Source organism: Symphodus melops, assembly GCF_947650265.1.
Source record: "Symphodus melops genome assembly, chromosome: 13".
NCBI lineage: Eukaryota > Metazoa > Chordata > Actinopteri > Labriformes > Labridae > Symphodus > Symphodus melops.
Window position 1 is genome coordinate 2,758,452 of NC_136703.1, and position 24,489 is coordinate 2,782,940.

The 24,489-nt window shown below is 43.0% G+C and overlaps 1 protein-coding gene across 1 annotated transcript in view; it reads right to left on the reverse strand.

Moving 5' to 3' along the window:
- Nucleotides 1-24,489, reverse strand: part of hdac7a (histone deacetylase 7a) — a 64,190-nt gene that overhangs the window by 16,307 nt on the left and 23,394 nt on the right. The window contains exons 2-10 of the mRNA XM_079358914.1: nucleotides 24,189-24,257; nucleotides 4,057-4,247; nucleotides 3,860-3,947; nucleotides 3,165-3,282; nucleotides 2,728-2,831; nucleotides 2,341-2,463; nucleotides 2,002-2,111; nucleotides 1,161-1,262; nucleotides 451-622 (exon numbers count right to left, since the gene is read on the reverse strand). Of these exons, the coding sequence (XP_079215040.1) occupies nucleotides 451-622; nucleotides 1,161-1,262; nucleotides 2,002-2,111; nucleotides 2,341-2,463; nucleotides 2,728-2,831; nucleotides 3,165-3,282; nucleotides 3,860-3,947; nucleotides 4,057-4,247; nucleotides 24,189-24,257 (1,077 nt within the window). The remainder of the gene's footprint in view (nucleotides 1-450; nucleotides 623-1,160; nucleotides 1,263-2,001; nucleotides 2,112-2,340; nucleotides 2,464-2,727; nucleotides 2,832-3,164; nucleotides 3,283-3,859; nucleotides 3,948-4,056; nucleotides 4,248-24,188; nucleotides 24,258-24,489) is intronic.

Sequence of the window (24,489 nt, forward strand, 5' to 3'; positions counted from 1 at the left end):
AAAGGAAGGGAAAGTTGGTCAATGACATTTCTCAAGCACAACTTTCAATATATAGTTTTCAAACAGTAATATTGGTCTCTTTTTCCTGTTTAACTGGTTACATTAAACATGTAAAAATATAGAAATATACAAGAAAATTACATCATAAATTGTACAACACAGAGACATTGGTTGTTGTTATTTAAGTTCAACAATGCAGAAATAATTTAACAAGATTATTCTAAATGTCACCACTGGGTGGTGCTCTTTCATTTTTGACTCAATGTGGCAAAATTGGATCCTTCTGCATCCTGTAATCTACATGAATGCACATTAAATTGTCGATTGTTGGCCATTATACTTTGTTATTCAGTACTAGTGCTTCAGTCAGGAGGATGTCAGAGTTCTCCTCACTGTGTTCATGCATGTGACCGTCTTGAGTGGTTTTTTAGTGCGAGTATTCGGCCTCACCAGAGAGCAGTTGAGAGTGCATCAGTCCAGAGGGCTCCAGGATGATGACAGGCAGGTGAGGGTTCAGCTGGCCCGTCTGATCCTTTCTGCTCAGAGGGAGGTAGACCGGTGAGCCCCCGGCTGTAACCACCGGCATCCGACCGAGCTTCAGAGAAGACAGGTCTCCTTCAGCCTGCACACACGGGTATTAAGCCAGTTAAGACACTTTGAGTTAGCTAACACAAACAGACAGAGGGCATAGTGAATCAGTGCTTCAAAGCACAAACCCTCCTTTAGCTAATAGAAAAGGAAGGATCTGTCCTGATGGAAAACAAGCGTCCTTCCTTTTGTATTAGCTATTAGACTTTTGGCTGTCCTTGAAAAGCACCTGATTCCTCCCCCTTTTTTCCCCACAACCGTCCTTTATTTATTGAATTTTCTCCTGACAAAAGGACCGTGAAGCTGCTCGAATGCATTCTGTTATTCGTTCACTTCAGTCATGGGATTTACTTTAGCAAAGAAAGCTGTCTGCAAACTTTTACACGGTGCAGCTTCAGTCATTGAACACCTTCTGCAGACATTTTGTCCGTCATTAAGTGTGTAAAACTCTCACAGCAGAAACATCTTTGTTGAGAAAAATCAGCAAGCGTAGTCTGAGTTAAATGATTGGTCAGGCTTGTTCTTGTGAACAGACATCAGCTGCCGTGACAGACGTGTGTCGGAGTGTTTACCCTGGCGTTGGCTGGCAGTCCCAGCGTGATGGTGGGCAGGGTCGAGGGACTCTGGATGGTGAAGTTTGCTAGAGTGCCGTCTCGGAGCAGCAGCTTCTGGGCCTGAAAATGAAACGATAATGACTTTTCAATGACAACATTTCATTCATATTTGAAAAATACTATCCAGCACAAACGCCTCAAAGCTCACTTTCACTCCACACAGTTTGTCTTTGTCTTGACTCTCTCTGCCGAAGGGACCAAATGTCAAAGTTTGCCAAATGTAAATCCAAAGCTGTGTGGTTTAATTAAACCTGAGCAGTTATTTCTCTCCGAGCTGTGCTGTCGCTGCGGGTGTCGTGAGTCAGACGTCTACAGCAGGTGTGACAGAGGTCGACTTCAGGCGATTAAATGAATTATATATCGACGGCTGACAAACACTGCTCCTGTGTCGTTGCTTAAATCATGTCATTACTCAGCGTCTCTGCGCCGCTCATGAACATGAAACGAGCACGCTTTTTATTTATTTTTACAAACTGTGAGTTCACTTGTTGAAAATGCAAATGTTTTATTACACCTCTCAAAGACTACTGAAGCTGACTGAACAACAAAGAGTGGATATTTACTTTAGCTTGACATATTCTCTTTTATCCAATTTCATCCTGATTTCTCAACATCTCCACTTTCCCAAACCGTTTGAAAAAGGAACCTCTCATTTCTATTCTGTCGCGCTGATTCATGTTATTTATTTTCAGCTTTCAGCTTGCAGTGAGATCGTTATCTTCAGATGATGTTTGTCTCGATTACATTTGTGTGTGTGAGTGAGTGTGTGTGTGTGTGTGTGTGTGTGTGTAGTTGCTACCTCATGCGAGAGGCCGCCTGCAGATGGCAGCAGTCCGTTCTCGTTGGGCAGACTGTCGTTCGGAGAGCTGCAGCCAGAGACTGGAGTACTGCTGCTGCTGGGGGACGAGTCTGACGAGAGACAAGGAGCGTTTAGATCTTTGATAACGCATGTTGATCACATTTCAATAAAACTACATTTAATCCAAACCAATATAATATCGTTTAAATACATGCATCCTATGAGAAAAGAATAAAAACCTAAATATGTCACAAAAACTCTGCATGACCATTTCTCTGTGTGTGTGTGTGTGTGTCTGTGTGTCTGTGTGTGTGCGTGTGTGTGTGTGTGCGCAGTTACCCAGTGTGTCAGGTACTCTGTGTTTGACAGAAGCTGGGGCGCTCTCTTTGCGGGTCAGCGGGCTCTTTCTGGTGTTCAGGTGTTTCTTCAGCTTGTGTTTCACCTTTAGATTTGGCTCAGACGCTAAAAAAAGAGAGCAATATGAGAAATAGAGGTCAATGTTCTGTTTGTGTGCAAACGACTTCCTGTAACTCAGACTGTAAAACCACATCAACCAACTTCCGGGTAACGGAGACAGTCACATTTATCAAAAAAAAAAAAAAAAAGAAGAAGACTGATTTGACATTTGTATATGAAAACAAAAACGTCATTGGGTTAATAATGACATAAACAGTCTCCGCCCCCTGGTCACAGTCAGAAAGTGAGCGTGGCGGTCAGATGTGTTACCTGCTCTGCGTAGCGGCGTCCCCTCTGAACTCTCCGAAGAAGGTGGATGTGTGGGAGAAGTGACCAGAGGCTGGGAGGATAAACTCGGGTCTGGGCCCAGCTTCCTGCACCACACACAGACAGGTTTCCATGTTACTTACAATCATATTCACGTCAGTGTTTGATCGTTTTCCTTCTCTCTAATGGACATGATGTTTCATGTTACATCTGTTTTTGTAGTTCGTGTGCAACCCTGTGCAAACACAAATCTACAGGTACAAATAAAGTAACCTGTGCAACAAATTAACACACACAGATGAAACCTTTAACTTATGTCTCCACATAACACCTGGCAGAAGTTTATTATTAATCTGAGATGAACAAGTTTAAAAACCATAAAACACATGTTGTGTGCATTGATGCATGCTAAGTGTTTGTGCTGATGCGTTTTGCGTCACCTGTACGCGACAGGAGTTGCAGTCAGAGTGTTGGAGTTCGTTCTTTCGAGCGCCTGTTTCTGCTTCTTAAGAATCACCTCCTGGAGTTTCTGTTTCACCAGAGAACTTGCGACTGCACCTGTCAATCAGTAACACAAGCAGAGACTTAAAAAAACAAAACAAACAAAAACAAAAAAACACAGGAAGACTTGCAAACAGCTTCTTTATTGACAGAGGCAACCAGGAAGCAATGAGCAATGAGGAGAAAGTAACTGGAAAAACGTCACGGTTGAGCTCCAGGATTTACCTGAGCAGTGCTTCGTTTCATGCTCTTTGTATGATGCAGCTTGAGGTCACAGGTCTATATGGGAGTGGGTTCACTGGCACAGCTGTGGGTCTGTGTTTGTCTGCATGTGAGTGCAAATGTGTGCACCGAGAGGTGACAGGAGGTGCTCCGAGTGATCGAGTCAATATTGACCCAGCGACTTTATTTGCACAGACCCAAGGCTATATTTAACCTCTGTGTTGTAGCTCCACTTGTCAGGTATATATTTAGTAAAAGGGAACAGCTTTGAAGGTGGAGTCACACTTTCCAATATAGGGACTTTCCTCTCTGGCCGCTGATAGCGCTCTAATTATTTTTGAACATTGATAAAAATGAAATCACACGTGATCTGAAAGGTGTGATGATGTTTCATCTTTGAGAATGGACTCACTCTGTTGACTCTTTTCTTTGTGCTTTAGTTGCTGCAGCTCCTGTTTCTCGTGGTGCTCCTGCTCCCGCCTCCTCTGCTCCATGTTGAACTAACACAAACACACGCATGTTATGGCAACATATTTAAAAAGGAACATGGAACTAAATGCATTCAATGCGTTGAATAAATCGATGCTGGGTGATAACGGCTTAATGTACCCGGATGTGCTGGTGCAGCTGTTGCTGTGAGAAGGAGGAGCGGGGCGGAGGGGAGAACGGAGTGAGGAGTAAAGGTGGGTGCAGCGGGGTGAGGAGCGCCGTGTCCGAACAAGGGCGCATCCCCCGCTCTCCCACCCTGAGGTCCATGGGAAACAAGGCTGTGTTCAACAACGGCAGCGCCACGGGGGAATCTGGGGAAAAGAGAAAGACAAGGAGGAGAGGAGAGAAGTGTCATTCTTCAAACGCGAGACAGCTGATTAAAATAAAGATGTGGACGCAGCACGAAGAAGCCAAATAAAATCAGCGTGAGAAAGCAACGTTTTCATTGGACTGAAACTTTGCAGCTGCCAAATGTTGGCAACGATCTCAAACATGCCGGGAGAGCTGATAGGATAAAAAGTGGGCTGAACATCCAGAGTTTGTTTGCCTGTAGTGTAGTGTGCAGTCTGGGATGCAAGTTCAGATTGCAGCTATTGCAACAGAGCTACATTTACATGAGACAAGACAGCTCAGCGTGTAAACCATTATTTATAACGATCACTCTCATTTGTAGCTTAAGAGTCAATTAAGGTGAACAAACGTTTGATTTGGATTTTCTTGGCTGGCGACTTTTTCTGTAACCGAGTCAAAGAATACAACTAACAGTGAGGATCATTACTGTTAAATATCATAATGATGCTGAAAGCTGATTGGCTGAGACTGCTCTGAGACAACAGGAATGTGAATCACGATTATTTAACATAATGATGCATTAATTTGAAAACATCTGCATTTATGGATTAACACTGACATTCACACATGACAATGAGTGAAAACAACAAATACAGTCAAATTATAATACATTTAAACCAGAGGTGCCCAATCCTGGTCCTCGAGGGCCACTATCCTGCATGTTTTATATGTCTCCCTCTTCCAACACACCTGATTCAAATGATTGTCTCATCATCAAGCTCTGCAGAAGCCTGATATCGATCCTGATCATTTGAAGGACCAGGATTGGGCACCCCTGATTTAAACAAAGTAATGAAATACATAAACGTTGCTGTTGACATGGCGATAAACTCTTGTGGTCAAAATATAAAAATGCCCCCCTGCACTAAAGGAGAGTAACCCAGCAGCATGTGGCACAGTCAACATCTGCTCTGGATCATCTTCCTGATGGTGCAAAGACTAAAACATGATGGATGAACTGTCCAGCCCTCCTACTGAAATATAAACACTGGAATAACCTGATTGATTGAGTTTGCATGTTCCTCAGAACGTTTCTGTTATTTTGCAATCCACTAAACAAGTGTGCTGAGAGGTTTGCTTTTATTCCCATCAAAGATAAAAACAGCACGTCACGTTAGCATAGCTCCGGTGACAAACTCAGAGAGTTACGTTAAGGTGAAGCTTAAGAAGCCAAGCCAAGAGTTTCGTTTCATTTCAAAGATTCAACGTCAAAAGTTTCAACATGAATCACCACAGGATCTTTAAGAGAGAAACATGTTTCTGTTCTAAACTTCCAAAGCTGTGTGAGACGATAAAACAGTGACGTCCTTCATCATCATCATCATCATCGAACCTTTTTCACCTTAAATTGTGTCAAACTTTCACAACATGGGACCTTCCAAATTGCCACTTGTTTGGACCACAGGATTTGCCTATTAAAAGGTTTACGAGATGTAAAAAGCAGGTGAAACACTCGTCTGGCTCACAGTTTGGAATCCCGACTGAGGATGGAAAATGGACGTTTTAAAAGGTTGTTACGTGCCGACTCAAACAGCCGTCACTTCAACTCTGAGCGGCTCCAGTGGAAATGATCACTAAATGTACAGGTCTGTTTTTGTAAACAAACCAGGCACACATAATACAAGTTCAAGTAAACACTGCGTATTTGTCTTTCGCTGCGTCTGTTTTTCTGTCCGCCCGTGGGAGTGTATTTGTCTCTTCTTTACACACAAACACACACACGTGAATTTCCATGCTCTTTGCATGCTGTTGGCGTTATTTGCATTGCATGATTGAGTCAATGGGAAAGATTGGCTCATCAGGGGCTAAAAACAGGATCCAGGAAGGGAACAGCTTGGGAAAAGACTGAGGGTGGTTTCTGACTATGACACACACACACACACACACCCATACTTACACAAACTCCCATAACTGCACACACGCATACACACCCCGCTTCAATGCATGGTCTCACCTGCAGACCAGAGTCCTTTTTATAAACAACACACACACACACACACACACATAAACCTGCACGGATACATTCACAGTCACCTGCTGCACACTCACACACAGCTGCACAAGCACAACAGGCTGAAGCAAACACAGATTGCACAAACCTGCCTTTTACTCTGAAAAACCACAACTTTAAAATGCACACAGAGCGAGTAACTCGGGCTGACATCATCTCCGTGCTGCCGTGTGCCAGGCTGCAGTGTGTGAAGTAAATGTCACTCAGAGAGAGGCTCGGTCTGATGCCAACCATAGAACTGAGAAAAAAAAATGCGAAAAGGGAACAAGTGTAGAACATAGACATTTCACTCACGTAGTTTCTAGCAGCGGATGTGAATATGTGCAAACACAAACACACCCATAGAGAGCCCGAGTAAATGTGGTCCTGTTTGCATTTTTGTTTTGGTTAATGTGACATAGCAGTGTGTGTTTGTCTGCAGAGTGTCAGTCTCCATATTAGGAGATACACATGCAGAGAGGCAGCCTGGATGTCGACCGTCGCTGAAATGACAAAAATCCTTACACACACACACACACACACACACACACACACACACACACACACACACACACACACACACACACACACACACACACACACACACACACACACACACACACACACACACACACACACACACACACACACACACACACACACACACACACACACACACACACACACACACCTCTCCCTCCCGAGGGTTATAAATAGAAAAAAACACACTGGTCCAACATTTACGTACACAGGGCTTTTTGTTTCTACAAGGAAAAACCGCACACACACACACACACACAAACACTTTAAGAGCAAGACTGTGATGTCACCTTCAGTTTCCAGTTTGTTTTGTGAAAAAAATATGAATGGAAGTTCTCGGAAAAAAAAGAGGTTAGAATAAAACCAGAGACAGAAAAAGAAATCAAATTGAAGGATGTTGAATGTTTTAATTACAGCGTCCCCGACAGCTGAACCGCCTCTCCGTCACCGTTATCACTCTGCAAGAGCGAGACAAAGACAGACAGGCAGAGTGGGCTGCATCGTTAGTTTGATATGGTCGGTTTAGTCTCACAACATAAGACAGCGTCTCATTTCTGAAGCTCACACCTCGTCTTATCAAACATCAGAGTTGACCTCTCTTTATAAAGATCAGCATTATGCAGTGTTAATCTTCTCATTTAGTCTCCTGACGAGAATGTCCTTCATGCTCAGATATTACTCATTTCATTTAGTCAATCACTCACTGATTTTACATTTGGTGACGAAAATAGAAAACATTTTCAATGAAATCGTCATACGGAACATTTTTTAGTTAAATCGTCCTGCTGTCATAGGTCTCATGGAGTAAATTACACCGACCATTCAACACATAATTTCTTCGTTAACACATCATTCAGGTGTATATGAAATCACAAAGTAAACGTCCATGCTGTCCATCAGCATTGCTTTAGCCCTGCAGGCCTGACTCTATCGAAGTTTAGTCAGCTGATAATGTCACCGAGTTTAAACTGCGCCCGAAGCTCTCAGCACTTCATGTGGGAGCTAGCTTACAAGCACACTTTTTGTTTTCTTCATGGTATCATCATGAGAGCACACAGCTTGTCTCGGTGCCCTGCAGGCTTTACGCCTCATCATGCTGCTGGCTGTGTCGACAGTATTTGGCTTTTTTGTTTTGGGTGTTTCTTAGTTAAGTTTCAAACTGTTTCAAAACTGAATGCACACAAGTGAGTGCATACCAGCTTTGGTGCTTCTACAAACTGCTCTGCGTCATGTGAGCCTGATGCATTAAATAAAAAGGGTCCTTTTGACCACGGAGCCTCCCTGCTGCCCAGTGAGCGTGCAGCTGATGCCTTTCAGAATAAAATACCTGAAAGTCAGAAAACCCGACTTCAAGTACAGACAGAGCCTGTGTGGTGGTTTAGTTTTTGGATCTCAGAACATCCAACCCTTTCTCCGGCGTCTGTCGATAAAACACGAGAGTTATCTAAACAGAAATGTGAAATGATGATGAGCCGTATAAAAAACGACGACAGATTGTGCCCCTGTGGTTGTAATTCAGTGTATCGGTGCAAACAGAGCTGTGCTAGAAAAACACAAAAAAAAAACATGTACACACGTAGACACACGTAGAAGTTCCTGGTGACAGCTGGTTTGCATTGAAGCACGTCTGCAACTATCAGGAGAGTCGAACACAAAGTGAAGACGGGTAACTGTGGAGACTGCATCATATTAAACCTGAGTCTGACACTATTTAAAGATTGTTGGCAGTTATTATTTTGCAATCCGTTTTAACTTTTGCAACGGCTTCTCCTTTAAGAGCTTCCACTGTTTTTAGATGAGTCAGCCGAATGATTAAGCCATGACAAATGGATAATCATGAAGAGAGGCAGGTACGTGGTGTTATGCACACTGCGGCAGGCGACATGATTCTTCGTTTTAAAAGATTGTAAGAGGATGTATTTACCATCATCTATTGGCTCTGTATGTTAACACAGTACAGGAGTTTCTGATGGGGGGGGGGGGGGGACATTTTGAACTCTTGAGTTAACAATGCAATCCTTGTTTTCATCAGGTGTAATCAAGTGTGAAGTCTATAAAAAGATGTTGAAGTTGGATTTAATGACATGGCAGTAACCGTGACATTTGAAACAATGCTATGTGAAACTTCATCTTGTGTGTGTGTGTGTGGGTGTGTGTGGGTGTGTGTGGGTGTGTGCGAGGACACAGTCAGCACGTCGTTATGGAAATCTCCAACGACGCGCTACGATACAGCCCGTGTGTCTGCAGAGACCGTTGGGCACGAGCTGGTGTAGATTTCCATGTAGATTGAGCATGTGCACGTTAAATCATGTCTGGGTGAAGGCCAAACTCACACATGTTAGAGGACGGGACAAGTTACTAAAATGACACTTTGTACAGCAATGATAACCTGAGTGCAGCACAATGACAGCTAAACGTTTCACCTGCAGTATGCTAATCACAGAGTGAGTGTTGTGTAAACTGCTTTGGCAACAACATGCTTTGTTCTTGCCAAATAAAAAGTATCTGAATTGAAACTAATGAGTCGGTCCCACGGCCTGGCATTCAGCTAATCCCTACCTCCTGATTCCTCCCCTCTCTGTTCTTTCAGCCTGTACCCAGGCTCTGTGTAGTCATGACTGGTTTTACAGGTAAGGCAAAGACACACAAGGTCGCTCTCTCTCTCTCTCTCTCTCTCTCTCTCTCTCTCTCTCTCTCTCTCCTTCAGCCACATCACACTCCTCTCATGGCATGGACAAAGAAAAAAAGAGGAAATGATGGAAAGAAATAAGTTCAAAAACAAGAAAGGCGAGTTGCAGTCTGTGCACAGTGAAGGAGAGCTGAAAGCCGGCGTAGGGCCACGAGTCACACTCAGGCTGTACTAAGTCAACAACCGAGCGAGCAGACGCCACCACTTTGTCTTGTCACACATCCAAATATAGCTGCAACGCCTTCTTCTGTTTTGACTGTGCTGTGTTAAGTGTGAGTGTGTCTAAATCACACTACAGCTTTCAGAGGCCACAGCGACTTTCAGGAGATAAAGATGTCATTACCTCAGGGTGTGTGTGAGGCCGCAACAACTAAAAAAGACTTTGATGCAAATTCAGGCAGTGTGAGGAGGAGGAGAAAGAAAGAGACAAGAGAGAAAAGCAAAGAGTTTATGGAGTGAAACATCAGAGCACACGGAGCGACAGGACAACCTGACAAAAGTCAACCGTCTCCTCTTGACCCAGTCTCTCTCTCCCTTCATCACCGTCTCCTGGAGCCTGAAGTGATATGCATGTGTTACCATGATATCAGTGTGTGTGTGTGTGTGTGTGTGTGTGTGTGTGTGTGTGTGTGTGTGTGTGTGTGTGTGTGTGTGTGTGTGTGTGTGCTGCAAGGGTTCTTCACATGACACAAGCCGCAACAACAATCTGAAACTTCTCATTGTCTTATCTATCTTTTTTTATTTATTACAACCCTGCAATAAAAAAAGTGCAAGTGCGATTTGTTTCCTGGTCATGTCAACGCCAAAATGATTGCACAAACTTGTGTGTGTGTGTGTGTGTGTGTGGTTTCTATGCATGTTTATGCAAAGAATTGCTGATCCCAGTTTACAGCGTGTCTGTTCAACTCGTTGCCAAAGAACTGAACAGTTCTCTTTTCATTGAAAGCAAACAATCATCGCGTCGGTGCTGCAGATTCAAGTCTGGCTCGATGCCGGATCATTTCCCAAACAAAACAAAGTACAAACATGGGCATAAAACTGTGAGCTGATTTTTACTTTGGACACTTGTTTCTCGACATGACAATAAATTCTCATCTGGCAGCATGAGAACTGATACAGAGGTTTCAGATGATTGTTTGCTGAGCAGCATATCTGAAAAGCTTACAGTTATTTTGTTTTGTGGGAAGACAAAATGCTTCCACACCTCCGATTTCAAAGACGGTGGTGCGTCCTCAATTTGTAACTCTGCAGCTGCTGACGCTCAGCATATTATTGAGTTATGTTATTTCTTAGAGTACCGATGTGAACCGTGACACCTCTGAATTCATTTTACTCTTCATTCCTAATTATTATGTACAGCAGGTCTGACAATCTGAACACAAGGACCAAGCACATATTTAAACCAACATACATTTGTATTGTTTGGGTACTAAATATTCCTCTCCTCACACAACACAAGAAGAGTCAAAAACTAATAGAAAACTTGTTGTTACATCTTACTATTCCTCAGTTCCTGATTTACTAAAGCAAACTCTGAACTTTGTGCTGAAAGTGCATTTTTAACCTTCCTCTCAACCGCCTAAAATAAAATCTGAACTTTAAAAAAAAAAAAGATGGCCGACATCACGTTTAGTCACAGTTACATCCCGGCCCCAACATGAGACCTCCATGAAAGATCTCACTGACATTTTAAAGTTGTGTGTAGTGTGTGTGCATGCATGATAGACACACTGGACTACAAGAGTGTGAGTGTGTGTGTGTGTGTGTGTGTGTGTGTGACAGTAACAGAGGATAGTTGATGTATAATGCAACATGGCTCTAGTTTCCCAAGTCCTGACTGAGTTTCCATAAACATCCAAGACCACTCTCTGTAAGGTCAGCAGACACACACACACACACACACACACACACACACACACACACACACACACACACACACACACACACACACACACACACACACACACACACACACACACACACACACACACACACACACACACACACACACACACACACACACACACACACACACACACACACACACACACACACACACACACACACACACACACACACACACACACACACACACACACAATGTTGATGCTGTTAGAACATTTGTAGTATCATGAGCAGTTGATAAAAAGTGTCAGAGAACGAGAGACACTGGAGGATTAACAGGAAAGAAAAGCTCTCTGTCCTTCTTTCTCTAAAATCCACGTTGCACTGATAAGACCCGGTCACCAGAGTTTCAAACACACACACACACACACACACACACACACCACAGCAGGCTCCCAGTGTACAGAAAGATCCAAGGAGTTTGCTGGGGCCGGTTTTTCACCGTATTGTCTTCAGGTAGAAATGTGAACAGAAACGACAAACTGCAGACGTGAAGACAACAATAAATGAACAAAGTCAGAGACACATACCCGTGCTTGTGTTGTAAATATCCGGCGATGTTGAAAACCCTCAGTAGCACTTCTGCCTCAGCCAGCTCACAGCAGGATCTATAATTAGACGGAGAGCTCCACTCCCCTCCAGTCATCTTTTACAGTCGGCCACATCCTCTTTTTTTCCCTTTAACTCCTTCTCTTTCTTCTTCTGCTCTCTCTCTCTCTCTCTGTTTGTTGACACTGTCCAACACCAAACTGTTGATTTCATCATTTCATTCACACAGTAGAAGCACCTGGCCTGAGAGCCACTAGGTGTACCTGCAGGAGTTTTAAAAAGCTTCTGAAACTCAAAAAGAGTCACGAGGAGTCAGAAACTGAAAACCTGCGCTCACATCATGAAGTGCAAAACATGCTCAAATGTTTTGACCGTCATGTGATGGCCATCTTTAACGATCCACCCCATAAACAACAAGGATTGTAACCATGGTAACGGGGGCAGCAGGGCCGGCAGGAAGTCGAGTCTATAAAAACACAACAATGAGAGAAGCAGGGTGGCTTCCTGTTTCAGAGCTCAGTTTAGACTTCCATTTCCTCCCCTCTGCTCCCCCTCCTGCTGCTGTGACGCTGCTGCCACAGTGCCCTTGAGCCCCGGGGACGGTGAAGGGCTCCCCTGTGGAGAACAGGCTCAGACGGTACATTTAAAAACAAGCGAGGCTCTCTGAGCGAACACCCATCTACTCTGTCCCACAAACTCTCCCAAATCAGTGTTTGCGTCTCCCTCCGCTCTCTCGTTTACTCGTGCGGCGTTAAAGCACAGCCGAGGGCTTTGACATCCATTCACCAATCAGATTAATGACTAACAGTGACCCTGCAGGCAACACACTCGTGGACCAAACACACAACTGCTCACAAACACAACCATCACAGACTACTTATTGACAATCCAGTTAAATTGTCTTTCATGTATTGTGCATCTGAACGGGCTCATTCATGTTTAACTGAAGTCAGCGAGAACTTTGATCAACTCCAATCAACTTCATGCACTGCAGAAAACTCAAGTGACTCGTTGTAATTTTAGCTTTGAAGACTCCCAAAGAATGTCCCATAATGCAACAGAGCACAGAGAATTAAGTAAGAAACATCAGAGGGAAATACAGAAACTATTTTCTCTTCGACACTATTTTGAAGCTAAAACCATCGGCTCCTCTCGAGTTGATGCCAATTTATTGAAGAAAAAAACATTTGTTTGGATTTATGTTGCATTAAGCATGTGTGCTATTAACGCACAAGTGCAGTTAAATTTGAAAGACGGCAGTCAGAAACAGAGACTCCGAGTTAGAGCATTTATTTTTGTTTATTCCATGTCACCATGTTGAAAAATTGTGATTACACATTTCTCTGAAGTCGTGCAGGTCTCATCCTCAAAATCATGACGCGTCTTTCTGGCAATGTAAAACTCTTCCAGCCGAGCATTTTCCCCGGAAAGAAAAGACGAGACATTGTTCATTTCGAAGCGTGTGCAAGGAGCATATAAGCACTTAACGTTTGAACACAAGTTTGCAAAGTCAGCCTTGTGCAACACTTGATCTTTACGAGTCGTCTTGTCCTGACAGTTAGGATCGACACGCTCTTCACGCTCTCGCCGTCTTACTCACGCAGGAGACCATCCTTACTTCTGGAGAATCCGCTGAACTGTGCACGTTGAAACAAACCAGAAACTTCAGATTCCTGACTCATCAGAACGAGCTTATACAATTCAATTTGTTTTTCTCCTTAATTCAAAAGATATTCATCCCCGACAGTCAAGTATTCAAAATGTACAAATGTTCCTTTAAATATTATGTTGACAGCGTGACGACGACATAAATACATTAGGCCTGATTTAATATCATGTGAGGATACCACCCATCTTATGTTTTATAATACAGATGTTTACATTTAATATACTGAAAAGTAACAGGTTATATAATTCACCCTTTAACAATCTGCCTGCTCAGCGTGTGTTTGTTTTTACTGAGTTTATGCTGCTGTGTTGGAGATCGGCTCGAAACTTTGTCACTTATTAAATCAAAACATGACTGAGATCAAATATGACAAAAGAAATCAACGGCGTCAGTAAACAGGACGTGTTCCTGTCTTCTTCAGTTCTCCTCTCTTATTCAGATTTTATAAACTTCAAACTGCTTTATTAAATGAAAACAAAGGTCTCTGTGTCGTTCCTTCTCTTATAACGAAGAACTCCTCTCCTCTTTTCTAACAGTTTGACTCCCTGCTGCATCCTGAGGAATCCACAGCTGTCACTCCCATTCAAAACCTCTCGTCCTCCCCGAGCAGCTGGCAAGACCCAAGCTTGTGTGTGTACGTGTGTGAGCATGTGTGTGTGTGAGCGTGGATGCGTGTGTGTGTGAGCGTGCATGCATGTGTGCGGGGTTCGTGCGTCCATGGAACTGCCTGCCTACAACTGTCGCCAAACTATTTTCTATATTTATGGTGTTGCTCTGTTAGTGCATACTTGAGTGTGGCGAGTGTAAATGGTTGTGTGTGTGGCTGTCGACAAGTTCAGGAGTGCAAGTAAGTGTGTGTGTGTGTGTGTGTGTGTGTGTGTGTGTGTGTGTGTGTGTGTGTGCATTTCGGAGGTGATCAAATCCACAGAAGGTTAAGTGAGGACACTTAAATCATCCACATATCTCGGGCTCATGTGAGCGTTCTCTTACTTAAGACGACCTTCTCTAACCGTTACATAAACTTATCTGTTCATCATCTGCACTGGTAGAACATTTTGTGGAACCAGAAGTGTTATGCTGATGAAAGTATGCTGATGAACAGGTACCTTGTTCTGCAAAGCGTCCTGGTCAACAGAAGATTCAGCCAGTGAACAAAGCCGCCATCTTTCCATCATACACCTTGTATCTGACCTCGTGGCATTGTGACGCATCCACGTGAAACGAGATTTAAAGCCAGCTGCTCCACATGAAGCGAAGCTAAAAGTTTTAAACAATGACACACTAAGACGGAGGGACACAGACCCCTCAGGTTGGTGAATGATGCATCATTGGACCAACTGTGATGTTCTTATGCACAACAGTCTCACTGCAGGGCATGCTGTGTCAGCAGTTTATCTTTTCCCATCGCTATTCTTAAACAAAAGACACATTTATGTTTCTTATATTGCAATGACTTCTGCAGAAAGAGCAAATATAGAAAGACATTATATTGGTGGAAACGAGCACACACTCAGGCGGTTTTTGCATGACTTGTTTTGTGATATTTGAGGAGAAAGAGAGGACGCTGACATCAGAGAAATGTCTGCTTCATAAGAAGCTGCACTCACTTAGACTAAATGGACCTATAGATGACACTAACATGCCTCTTCTTTTAACAGGTAGACTCACTGAACAGTCATCATAGAGTCCAACAGGGCTTTGTTCAATGCAAACACACAATCACAGGAAACAATGAGGCATCAGTATTACTGCAGCTTCTTCATCCGTCGTCTTTTGTTCCACTCACTCTGAGTTTTATTCGAGACAACACACACACACACACACACACACACACTGTTTACATAATGCAGAAAACATTACATAAACATTCCATGCGTCTCTGTCATCCCTCACTCAGACTTGGTTTTGCAACACACCTGAAGCTAAACACTGTCAAACAATTCATTCATTGAACACACACCTACACAAACACAGCTACACACACACACAGACAGATAACTGTGCATGCCTGTGTGTCAGATGAGACACCAGGTGTGCTGTCTGCTTTGACTGATGGCAGTAAATCCTCCTCCTGCTGCTGCACGGAGAACAAAAGCACATCTTTCCCACTCGCGGCTTATTGACATTCTCATCTCTGCTTCCTGTCTTTAACGCGGTGGCCTGTGTCACTCGACTGAGCACAACAACAGATTTAATACTCAGAACTTCAAACCATCGAGTTCATGAACTGCCCTCTGATTCTTAGAAGTAGAGAAACAGGATATTTTAATAGATTTCTACTTTAGAAGATGAGTATGCTCGACACAGAAAGAGAAGGAAGTGAGCACTGTTTGATTAACAAGAACCTAAACTTTGATTTGCATCCTGTCAACTGTACTATGCATCATAATTGAAGCGAGGAGGAAGTGTCCCTCCATGCTGCATGAGAGGGTCATGTCAGGGATCTTTCAAGAACTTGGCTCTTAAAGGGATACTTCACACATTTACATGAAGCTGTGTATCATTAGAAACATGGTAGTAGTGTTGAATGGTCGTGAATCCAGCCCTCATTTTGCCCTGAGACGAGAAAAATGTGTTTTTCTTTGCATGCAAAAAGCGTCATATTGCATCACATTTCCTCTCTGTCTTACTCACCATCAGCTGCTCATCTGCATGCGTGTTGTTTAATGGTGCATCCTCCACATTGGGATCAGAGGTCATGACGCGTTATAAACTGAAGCCCAGACACTGGAGGTCAGGTTTGCTTGTTGACACTTCAGCAGTGAAAGCGTTGGTCAACACAGAGGCTAAACGGGTACAAGGGTGGAGTAAGAAAACAACTTTGCACCCAGTAGAAAACGCCATGTCGCAGCAAAGTCACAACACTTTTTAAATGGAAAATATATATATTTTTTTACAACTATAAAACAACTTCTGGTGCCCGACTGCAAGTATTTCATAACATGAGGCAGATCGTCCACCTGCTGAATGTAAGCTAGCACATGTCTCCCCGTCAGTCCAGGCCCGTGTGTCTCTCATCACTCTCCCTCTCACATAAACACACTCTCTGCTCTCCTTCACATCAAACACATTCTGCACATTTCCAACACTGATAAAGCCCCTCAACACAGCAGCTCACTCAAAGGGATCTCCCTCCTTTATCTTTTACAACACTTATCAAACACAGTCACACAGAGAGATGCAGCCCCTCTCTCACTCACACACAGTCCAGATCAGACTGTCAGAGTGGCCATCATTTTATCTCCTCTCTCAAATGCTCACTGGCTCCTCTGATGACACTCAGACATCACAGTGATTCAGCTTTGCAAACAGTGAGTCCTGAAAAACAGTGGTGACTCTGTGACTGATAACGCTGATAACCTGTGGTGGTGTCGGAGAGATTGCTCGCTGAAAAATCTGCAGCTAAAGCTTTCCTGCTGATAAAATCCCAGAGACCATATCTGCTTATCTTGGCGACGCTTTGGTCTACCCTGCAGGTACGAGCCTGTTTGATCACACGTCACAAAATTAGACACACACACACACACACACACACACACACACACACACACACACACACACACACACACACACACACACACACACACACACACACACACACACACACACACACACACACACACACACACACACACACACACACACACACACACACACACACACACACACACACACACACACACACACACACAGTTTGCTTGTTTACCTGCTTAATAAAAGACATAAGAAAGGAAAAACGAGTCATGTAAACCCAGCAGAGAATTATTGGATGTGTTTTTTAAAGAGCATGTGGTTGTTTAACCCCTTAACTTCTGTTATTGTAATACAATGTCTCAGGTCATCACATTGTGAAGTGGCGAAGTAGATGACATACTTTAAATGTGTTTCATGCACTTTATAAACTTGTGACACGACACATGACCAACGAGAGATCTGGGTCTGAAAAATCTGGATTCGATGCATCTAAAAAGAGGCGCAGGTATCCTCGTGGTTAGTACACGTGCCGAGGCTGTAGTCCTCCAAAGGGGCGGCCCGGGTTCGAATCCGAACTGAAGCTCTTGACGTTTAGATTTTAAGTAATTAAAACATTAAAAAGGATGATATCACATTCAGCTGAAACACAAAGATCATTACAGATCATACAGTTTTTCAAATAGTTTTTCCTATGCAAACGCTTCAACACTCTGCTTTTAAAAAAAAAGGTAGAAACATCAAAGACTTAACAGCTGAACAGAGTTTAAAAAACATCTAACACTTTGGTGTGTCGAGAATCAGAAATGTTTCCATCAAAATGCATTTTGCAAAATGTGATTAAAAACATTTTCTGTACTGCTTCAACACATTTATCATGTTATGGTATATTTACTGATAATAAAGTAAAGGTTACACTCAATGAAGAATGAACAGATACTCACAGACGAGAAGTGAGAGTCAGACTAACGCAGGGTTCAGAAGGTTAAACAGATTTAATACAGCAATGCTGGATCACATGATGCGTTCACATGGAGATTATTTATAGTCACCATAAGTGCTGGTTGACTGCCGCGGTGCCGAACAGAGGAGAACTTTGCGAATGATGGTTGTATTGAGGCGTATTTGTGACATCAGAAAGATGTTTGTGATATTTTGAGCCTGAACGCTCTTCTTATTCATTTCAGCTCTGCTCTTCTCCTCGTGCTAAAAGTTAACGTGTTCCAGGCAGGCGGCTTCATGAATATGCACGGTCACACTCGACTGTCTGCACGGACAACAAAGGAAGAAGACATTAAAATTCCTGCACATGCTCTGCACTGGTCAGGAGGGAAAGCACACAAACACACAATAACACGCACACACACACACACACACAGATAAAAATCCAGACATTAAGTTAACGTTAGTCAAACAAACTGAAACCGAGAAACATGCGTCTTTACCAAACAGAAATCAAACGACGATTTAAAGTTTTAGAAAGAGTTCTTTGTTTTTAGCAACAATCATTAATAACCTTGCAGAGGGGAAGGACACTGAGCAAACATTCATGTCCCTTCAGCTTCAGGTTGGTGAGATAATGAATCCGTCCAGTTTAAAGCAAAAATCATCACAAGAAGATGAACACAAAATATTGGCCGTTAGTTTTTAAATATGCCATTTTATCAAGAGAAATGTGCCACTTATATCTTTCTACTCAGGGAAGTGTATGTGCTGGTTTGACTGCTGTTCTACACAAAATCACCAGTTTGAGCGAGTCTTCCCCAAATTAAACATTTCTAGCACCAAAGCATTTTTTTAATATCAACTTTAAATTTATTCGTCTAAGAACGAGACAAAAAAAAGAAACATCTAAAGAGCAAAATCAGATCAACACAGAAGGCCAATAATCCAGGTTTATAAAGCGTCTCAGACACCAAAAAGGAAAGCATGCATTCTTCTGATTGGTTGGTTTTCATTCAACATGTTAACATGGTTCTCATTTTCTTTAATAGCAGAAACCTTCAACACGTCTTGGAAAGATTTTACTGAGAAAAAACAGGATTCAAATATTCTACAGGCAACTTCAAAACTGTACTGAAGATTGAATGCACACTTGAAACGCTGATAAGGAAAAGAGAGAGAGCCATTTTGTTTCTAGTTTATTCTCTCCTTCTGATCTTTACACACTTACTGCACAACATCCTGAAGTTGTCTTAAAACTCTGAGTCTGAGTGCGCCTCTTAAAAGGGCATCTGTCAAGAACCCGTTAACACACACACACACACACACTAAACTCCCAGACGCCCACAGACAGACACAGACCCCACATTAAATAAACATGCATTGTGTCTCTCTGCTCCTACACTTCCCTGAGGTTGTTCAAATTAGTCTGAATCTGTAAACATCACTGGAGCATTCACACACACACACACACACACACACACACACACACACACACACACACACACACACACACACACACACACACACACACACACACACACACACACACACACACACACACACACACACACACACACACACACACACACACACACACACACACACACACACACACACACACACACACACACACACACACACACACACACACGGTCATGTAAAGTCAGGAGTCCACCCAGATGGGAGCAGATCTTCTTACATCTGCTCTAACAACAGGCTATCTGATCCGAGGTCAGTGTCGGTCCCCCCTGTGATGTGGAGTGAATGTGAGCCCTCATTACTCTGAGCTTTAGGTCAGCCGGATCGAAATACAACGACGAGTCTGCTCCACAAAACATGTGACCAGGGATTCAGGGCTGGACTGACCTATTGAGCTGGAGGTGGCCTGTTATCAGATATCAAACCGTCACATCATCAATATGTGCAGGACGAGGAGCCACCTGAACTGAAGCTACGTTTATCGTAATCTTTCATCAAGGCACGAGAGATTTTGATTTTTACTGGATGAGGACGCATTTTAAAGTCATTGACTTTGTTGAGTATGAACTTAAAGAAAGCCTTAAAGATTGTTCACACGGTGGTGGTGGGGGGGGGGGGGGGGGGTCCCATGCGGTAGCTTCACCATCCACTGAAGTAAAAAGACAATGAACAGGAGGCTTCTTGAGATGCATTCTGTGTTGTTGGTTTCATAATTCACTTTCACAAGGCTGCAAGTGTTGAGTCCATGCGGTGATGTTTTTTCATCAGAGTCGACGATCACTGGACGACCCTGCTGGATTCAGAAAATCAACGAGGCTCCTTTAAGCCTGGCTTTCACTGTTTTTAAAAGCAGAGATTTTCTGCAGCTTCAGAACGTATCGACATGAGCATGAAAATTTTAACGCAAGTTAAAGAACTGAGTTTGTATAGTTCGTTTTTAGTCTTCTCACTCTTTTAGCTCTTTTACACCGCAGATCACACCGACACATTCACACGCTGACTGTAGAGGCTGCCCATCAGAAGTAACTTATCCCATTCAAACACATTCATACACCAAGGCCAAAGCAGCAGGGGGAAGTTAAGGTTCAGAGTCACATCAGACCCGTGGCTGCAGGAGCTTCAGTAGGGATCGAACCCCTGACCGTCCAGTTCGCAGACGACTGACTCTACCACTGAGCCACAGCCGCCCTTAAATAGCAGAAGAGGTAAAAAAGACTCTCCTAGGTGTGAGTCGTCTGCTTGCAGCAGCAGGTCGGTGAGAAAGGATATTTACTGAGCCACAGGAATAAACCCTCAAGAATATAAATCCATCAACGTTCGTAAATATCAGCAGGATTAAGAGTGTGTGTGTGTGTGTGTGTGTGTGTGTGTGTGTGTGTGTGTGTGTGTGTGTGTGTGTGTGTGTGTGTGTGTGTAAAAGAGAGAGAGTACAGACTGGGACTGAGGGCCAATAACAGAGCGAGTGGCCAGCTGACCGCAGCAGGGAGCCTTTAGCTCAAAGGTTAATGCAACAAGAATTGATTTGACACGCAAATAAAAAACGACAACTTTACCTCAGGCAACACCGCAAACACTTCGAGTCTGTGTGACGGAGGGGAAAAGAAAAACACAGCACCGACCCTCAAATAACAAGACGTAAAGAGTCAAACAAACTGCACACACACACACACACACACACACGGGGCCCCTTGGAGGGTATTATGTAACACTACCCCGACATATCAAGTGATTTCACGCACCTAGAGGCAGGACAATAAAGCCATTTGTTCAGCAGGTCAAAAATAACTGCCTGGTACATCGCCGTCTACCATTACCGCCGTTAATACCACGACTACCGTGTCTGCACCGCAGCTTTAAGGGGCCCCCCCGAGTTCACAACAACCATCATACATCTGCAGAGTTTAATATGGTGGCTGATCAGCAAAGACGCGTCAATCAGTTCTGACAGACTTGATGCTGTTTTTTTTGGAACAGGCTGCAGCAGTGCTCCCGTCCCCTGTATGTTGTCCGGTGACATATTAGCTCTGCTCTCGACGCACTCGAGACCCGTTGATTAAAAGTTAAAGTGAGGTCAGGTTACTCAGACAAACACACGAGTGAGAAAGATTAGTGGGAGAAAAAGGAAACATTAAACCAGAGTTCAGGCTTAACTGAAGCTCATTCACTCGCTCTAATCACGGCTGTGCTAAGACTACAAAACAAAAGGCTAAATATAAATAGCTTTGAGTTCTAATGTTACACAATAGATTTCCATCTTTTTATTCTAATCAAAGGGTCTAAATACATTCAACTTGATAAACAGTCTGGTATTAAAACCCTTTATATGACTGAATCACTGTTTAGTTTTTTTTTTTTTTGTTTACATGTGACTATATAAACACCAGTCAACAAAGCAATCAACCATGCTGCCTGTTTGTATGAGAGCCTGACCGATTAATTGACCAGCCGATAATATTGCCCGATATTAGCATATCAGTGACTATCAGTCGATTATTATGAGATTTATTCACCAGTCAAACAGCGTTTCATTAGAGTTGCATTGTATTACACACAGTTCTCCATCGTCAGCAGTCTGTCTGAGAAATCTATCTGTACAGATCGAACATATAAGAAAGATATCGGGCCGATATATCTGTATCAGATTTTACCCCAGGTTTGTTGTAGGGCAGGTGACGTTACCTGTTCAACAAACTGACTTGTTTTCATCAAAAACATGAGAGGAAAACTTTTGCAATGAGAGAGTCTTACACCAAAACAAGTCGCTCAATATTATCCAAAAGAGAGAAAAAAAAGAAACATCTACACGTCTATCTTTAGGGTGTGCGGACACATTTTAAAAACTACATTCAAGCAGTTTTTTTGTTTTTTGAGTTGATGAAAGTGAAGATTGCGAGACCGATCTTTTGCAAATGGTCCGTTTCTGTTTTACAGAGCGTCTCATGTTTAGGGAACAGACGTCTCATATGAAGTCAATCAATTCAAACCCTGAATGAGGCGGACTGACATAAAATCGTATCTTATATTACAGTATGTTAAACGTCGCGACTTCAAGTATCTTTGTTTTATTTGTTTGCAAGTTGAAGAGAAACAGAGAATTAGTGGGAAGTAATCCAAGCTGGCCTGCACGTCTATTAAAGAGCTCCTGACTGCTTTTAAAAGGCTGTTTCACATCTGGTTCACACTGATGCCACCTTTGACTGCTAACCCAGTCTGAGACTTCAGAGAGTCGAGGCATCAGGACAGCATGCCTGACATTAACAAACGGTGAGATGTGTGTGAAACTGCGTAAGACAAACACAGAGCGGAAGATTAGGGATGAAGACAAAGAGCAGAGAGAGAGACAGTGTCAATTGCCCTGCGTGGACAACACATAAATGTAACCTGACCCTACAAGCAGCAGCCATGACCTCACTGGGTTTTTCACACACACACACACACACACACACACACACACGCACACACACACAAGCACACGCACACACACACACACACACGCGCACGCACGCACACACACACAAGCACACGCACACCACACACACTGGTGAGCATACAGTCAGCGGAGCCTGGCACAGACAGAACCAGCTTCCATTCACAGACTCATGCATTGTAATCCTACACAGTGTGATCACACGGCCATGCTTCACAGTGCTGAAATGCTAATCTAAACCGAACAGTCATGGACACAAAGAAGCCGCTGGGTCACTTGTTTCTGATGGGCGGGGCAGCGGATCAAAAATCGGTTTTGATCTCAGGTAAAAGGAAAAAAAGAAAAGAAACTGGAGTGTTTCTCATGTGAGTCAGCGGTGACGAAGCCTCCACGGGAAGTTTGTTAAGAATACACCGCGATGGGAAGAAGGGTGGCATAAAGACGCATCACTGCTGATGTCATGATTCATTTTTCATACACAAAGATGCCCGTTAAAGTCTCATATTGAGTTGGAAAGTCTGATATTTCCAAAGTGGAGCAGAGTGCGCAAAGTAGTCACAACTACAGCTCCAACAACAAGTCAAAAAATGAGTCACTCAGGCGCCGTTTTCCTTTTACACCTGATTACTGGTTCTCTCGTTTTTAAGCACAAATGTTCAATCACTGGCTGCTTCTTCAATGAAATGACTTTTCCCCGTCATGTAGAAAGTAAGTGTTGAGTTTTGGACCGCTGTTATATGAGAAGCAATGACAGGGTGTTACTTTAACTGCAATGAGCCTCTTTTTTGAGTTCCGTTTTACAAAGTTTACAAATTCAACCATTTATTGAAAAATCATGCGGTCAATCAAGGATTTAAATAAACTCCCGCATGGTCATACGCAAGCAAACACACATAAAACAACAACACAGCACCTCAAATACGTATTTAGAACTAGGCCAACACCTGTTTTGCACTTTACTGCACTTCTCTGAGATTCAAACAGCTTAGATCATTCCTGCACTGGAAAAACTGCTGTCACCCCGGCCGTGTAATGCATGTGTATGCTGTAAAAAAAATGCTGTAAAGAGGACAAGATGTAGTCCTGAGGCAGTCGTCTGTAGACTGGCAACATTTTTCCACTCAGTGCTGACAGCTGTGGCCGAACTTTAACACGACGAAGTCAAATATTACCAAACCCACAACACAACTACTTATTAGGTATTCAGGAAAGTTTCTTCAGAGTTTAAGAGTCCTACCTGCTACTGGATGAAATACACTGTTCTGTCTGTCCGTCTTTAGGATGTTAACAGAGGTGCCGATTCCATCTGTGGACACAAACAGAAGAACACACGAGTTAAATTCATCTCAAACTGAAAAAGTATGTTTATTAAATAGGTTTCACAAAGCTTTCAATTTAACATATTAAACTGTACCAAGCAACAAAAAAGCTGCAATAAATAGAGAAATATTTAAAAAACATTAAAACATGTTCACCTATAAAATAAATAAAATACATTTATATGAGTCCGAAACGCAACCCAGCAGCACTCACAAAAA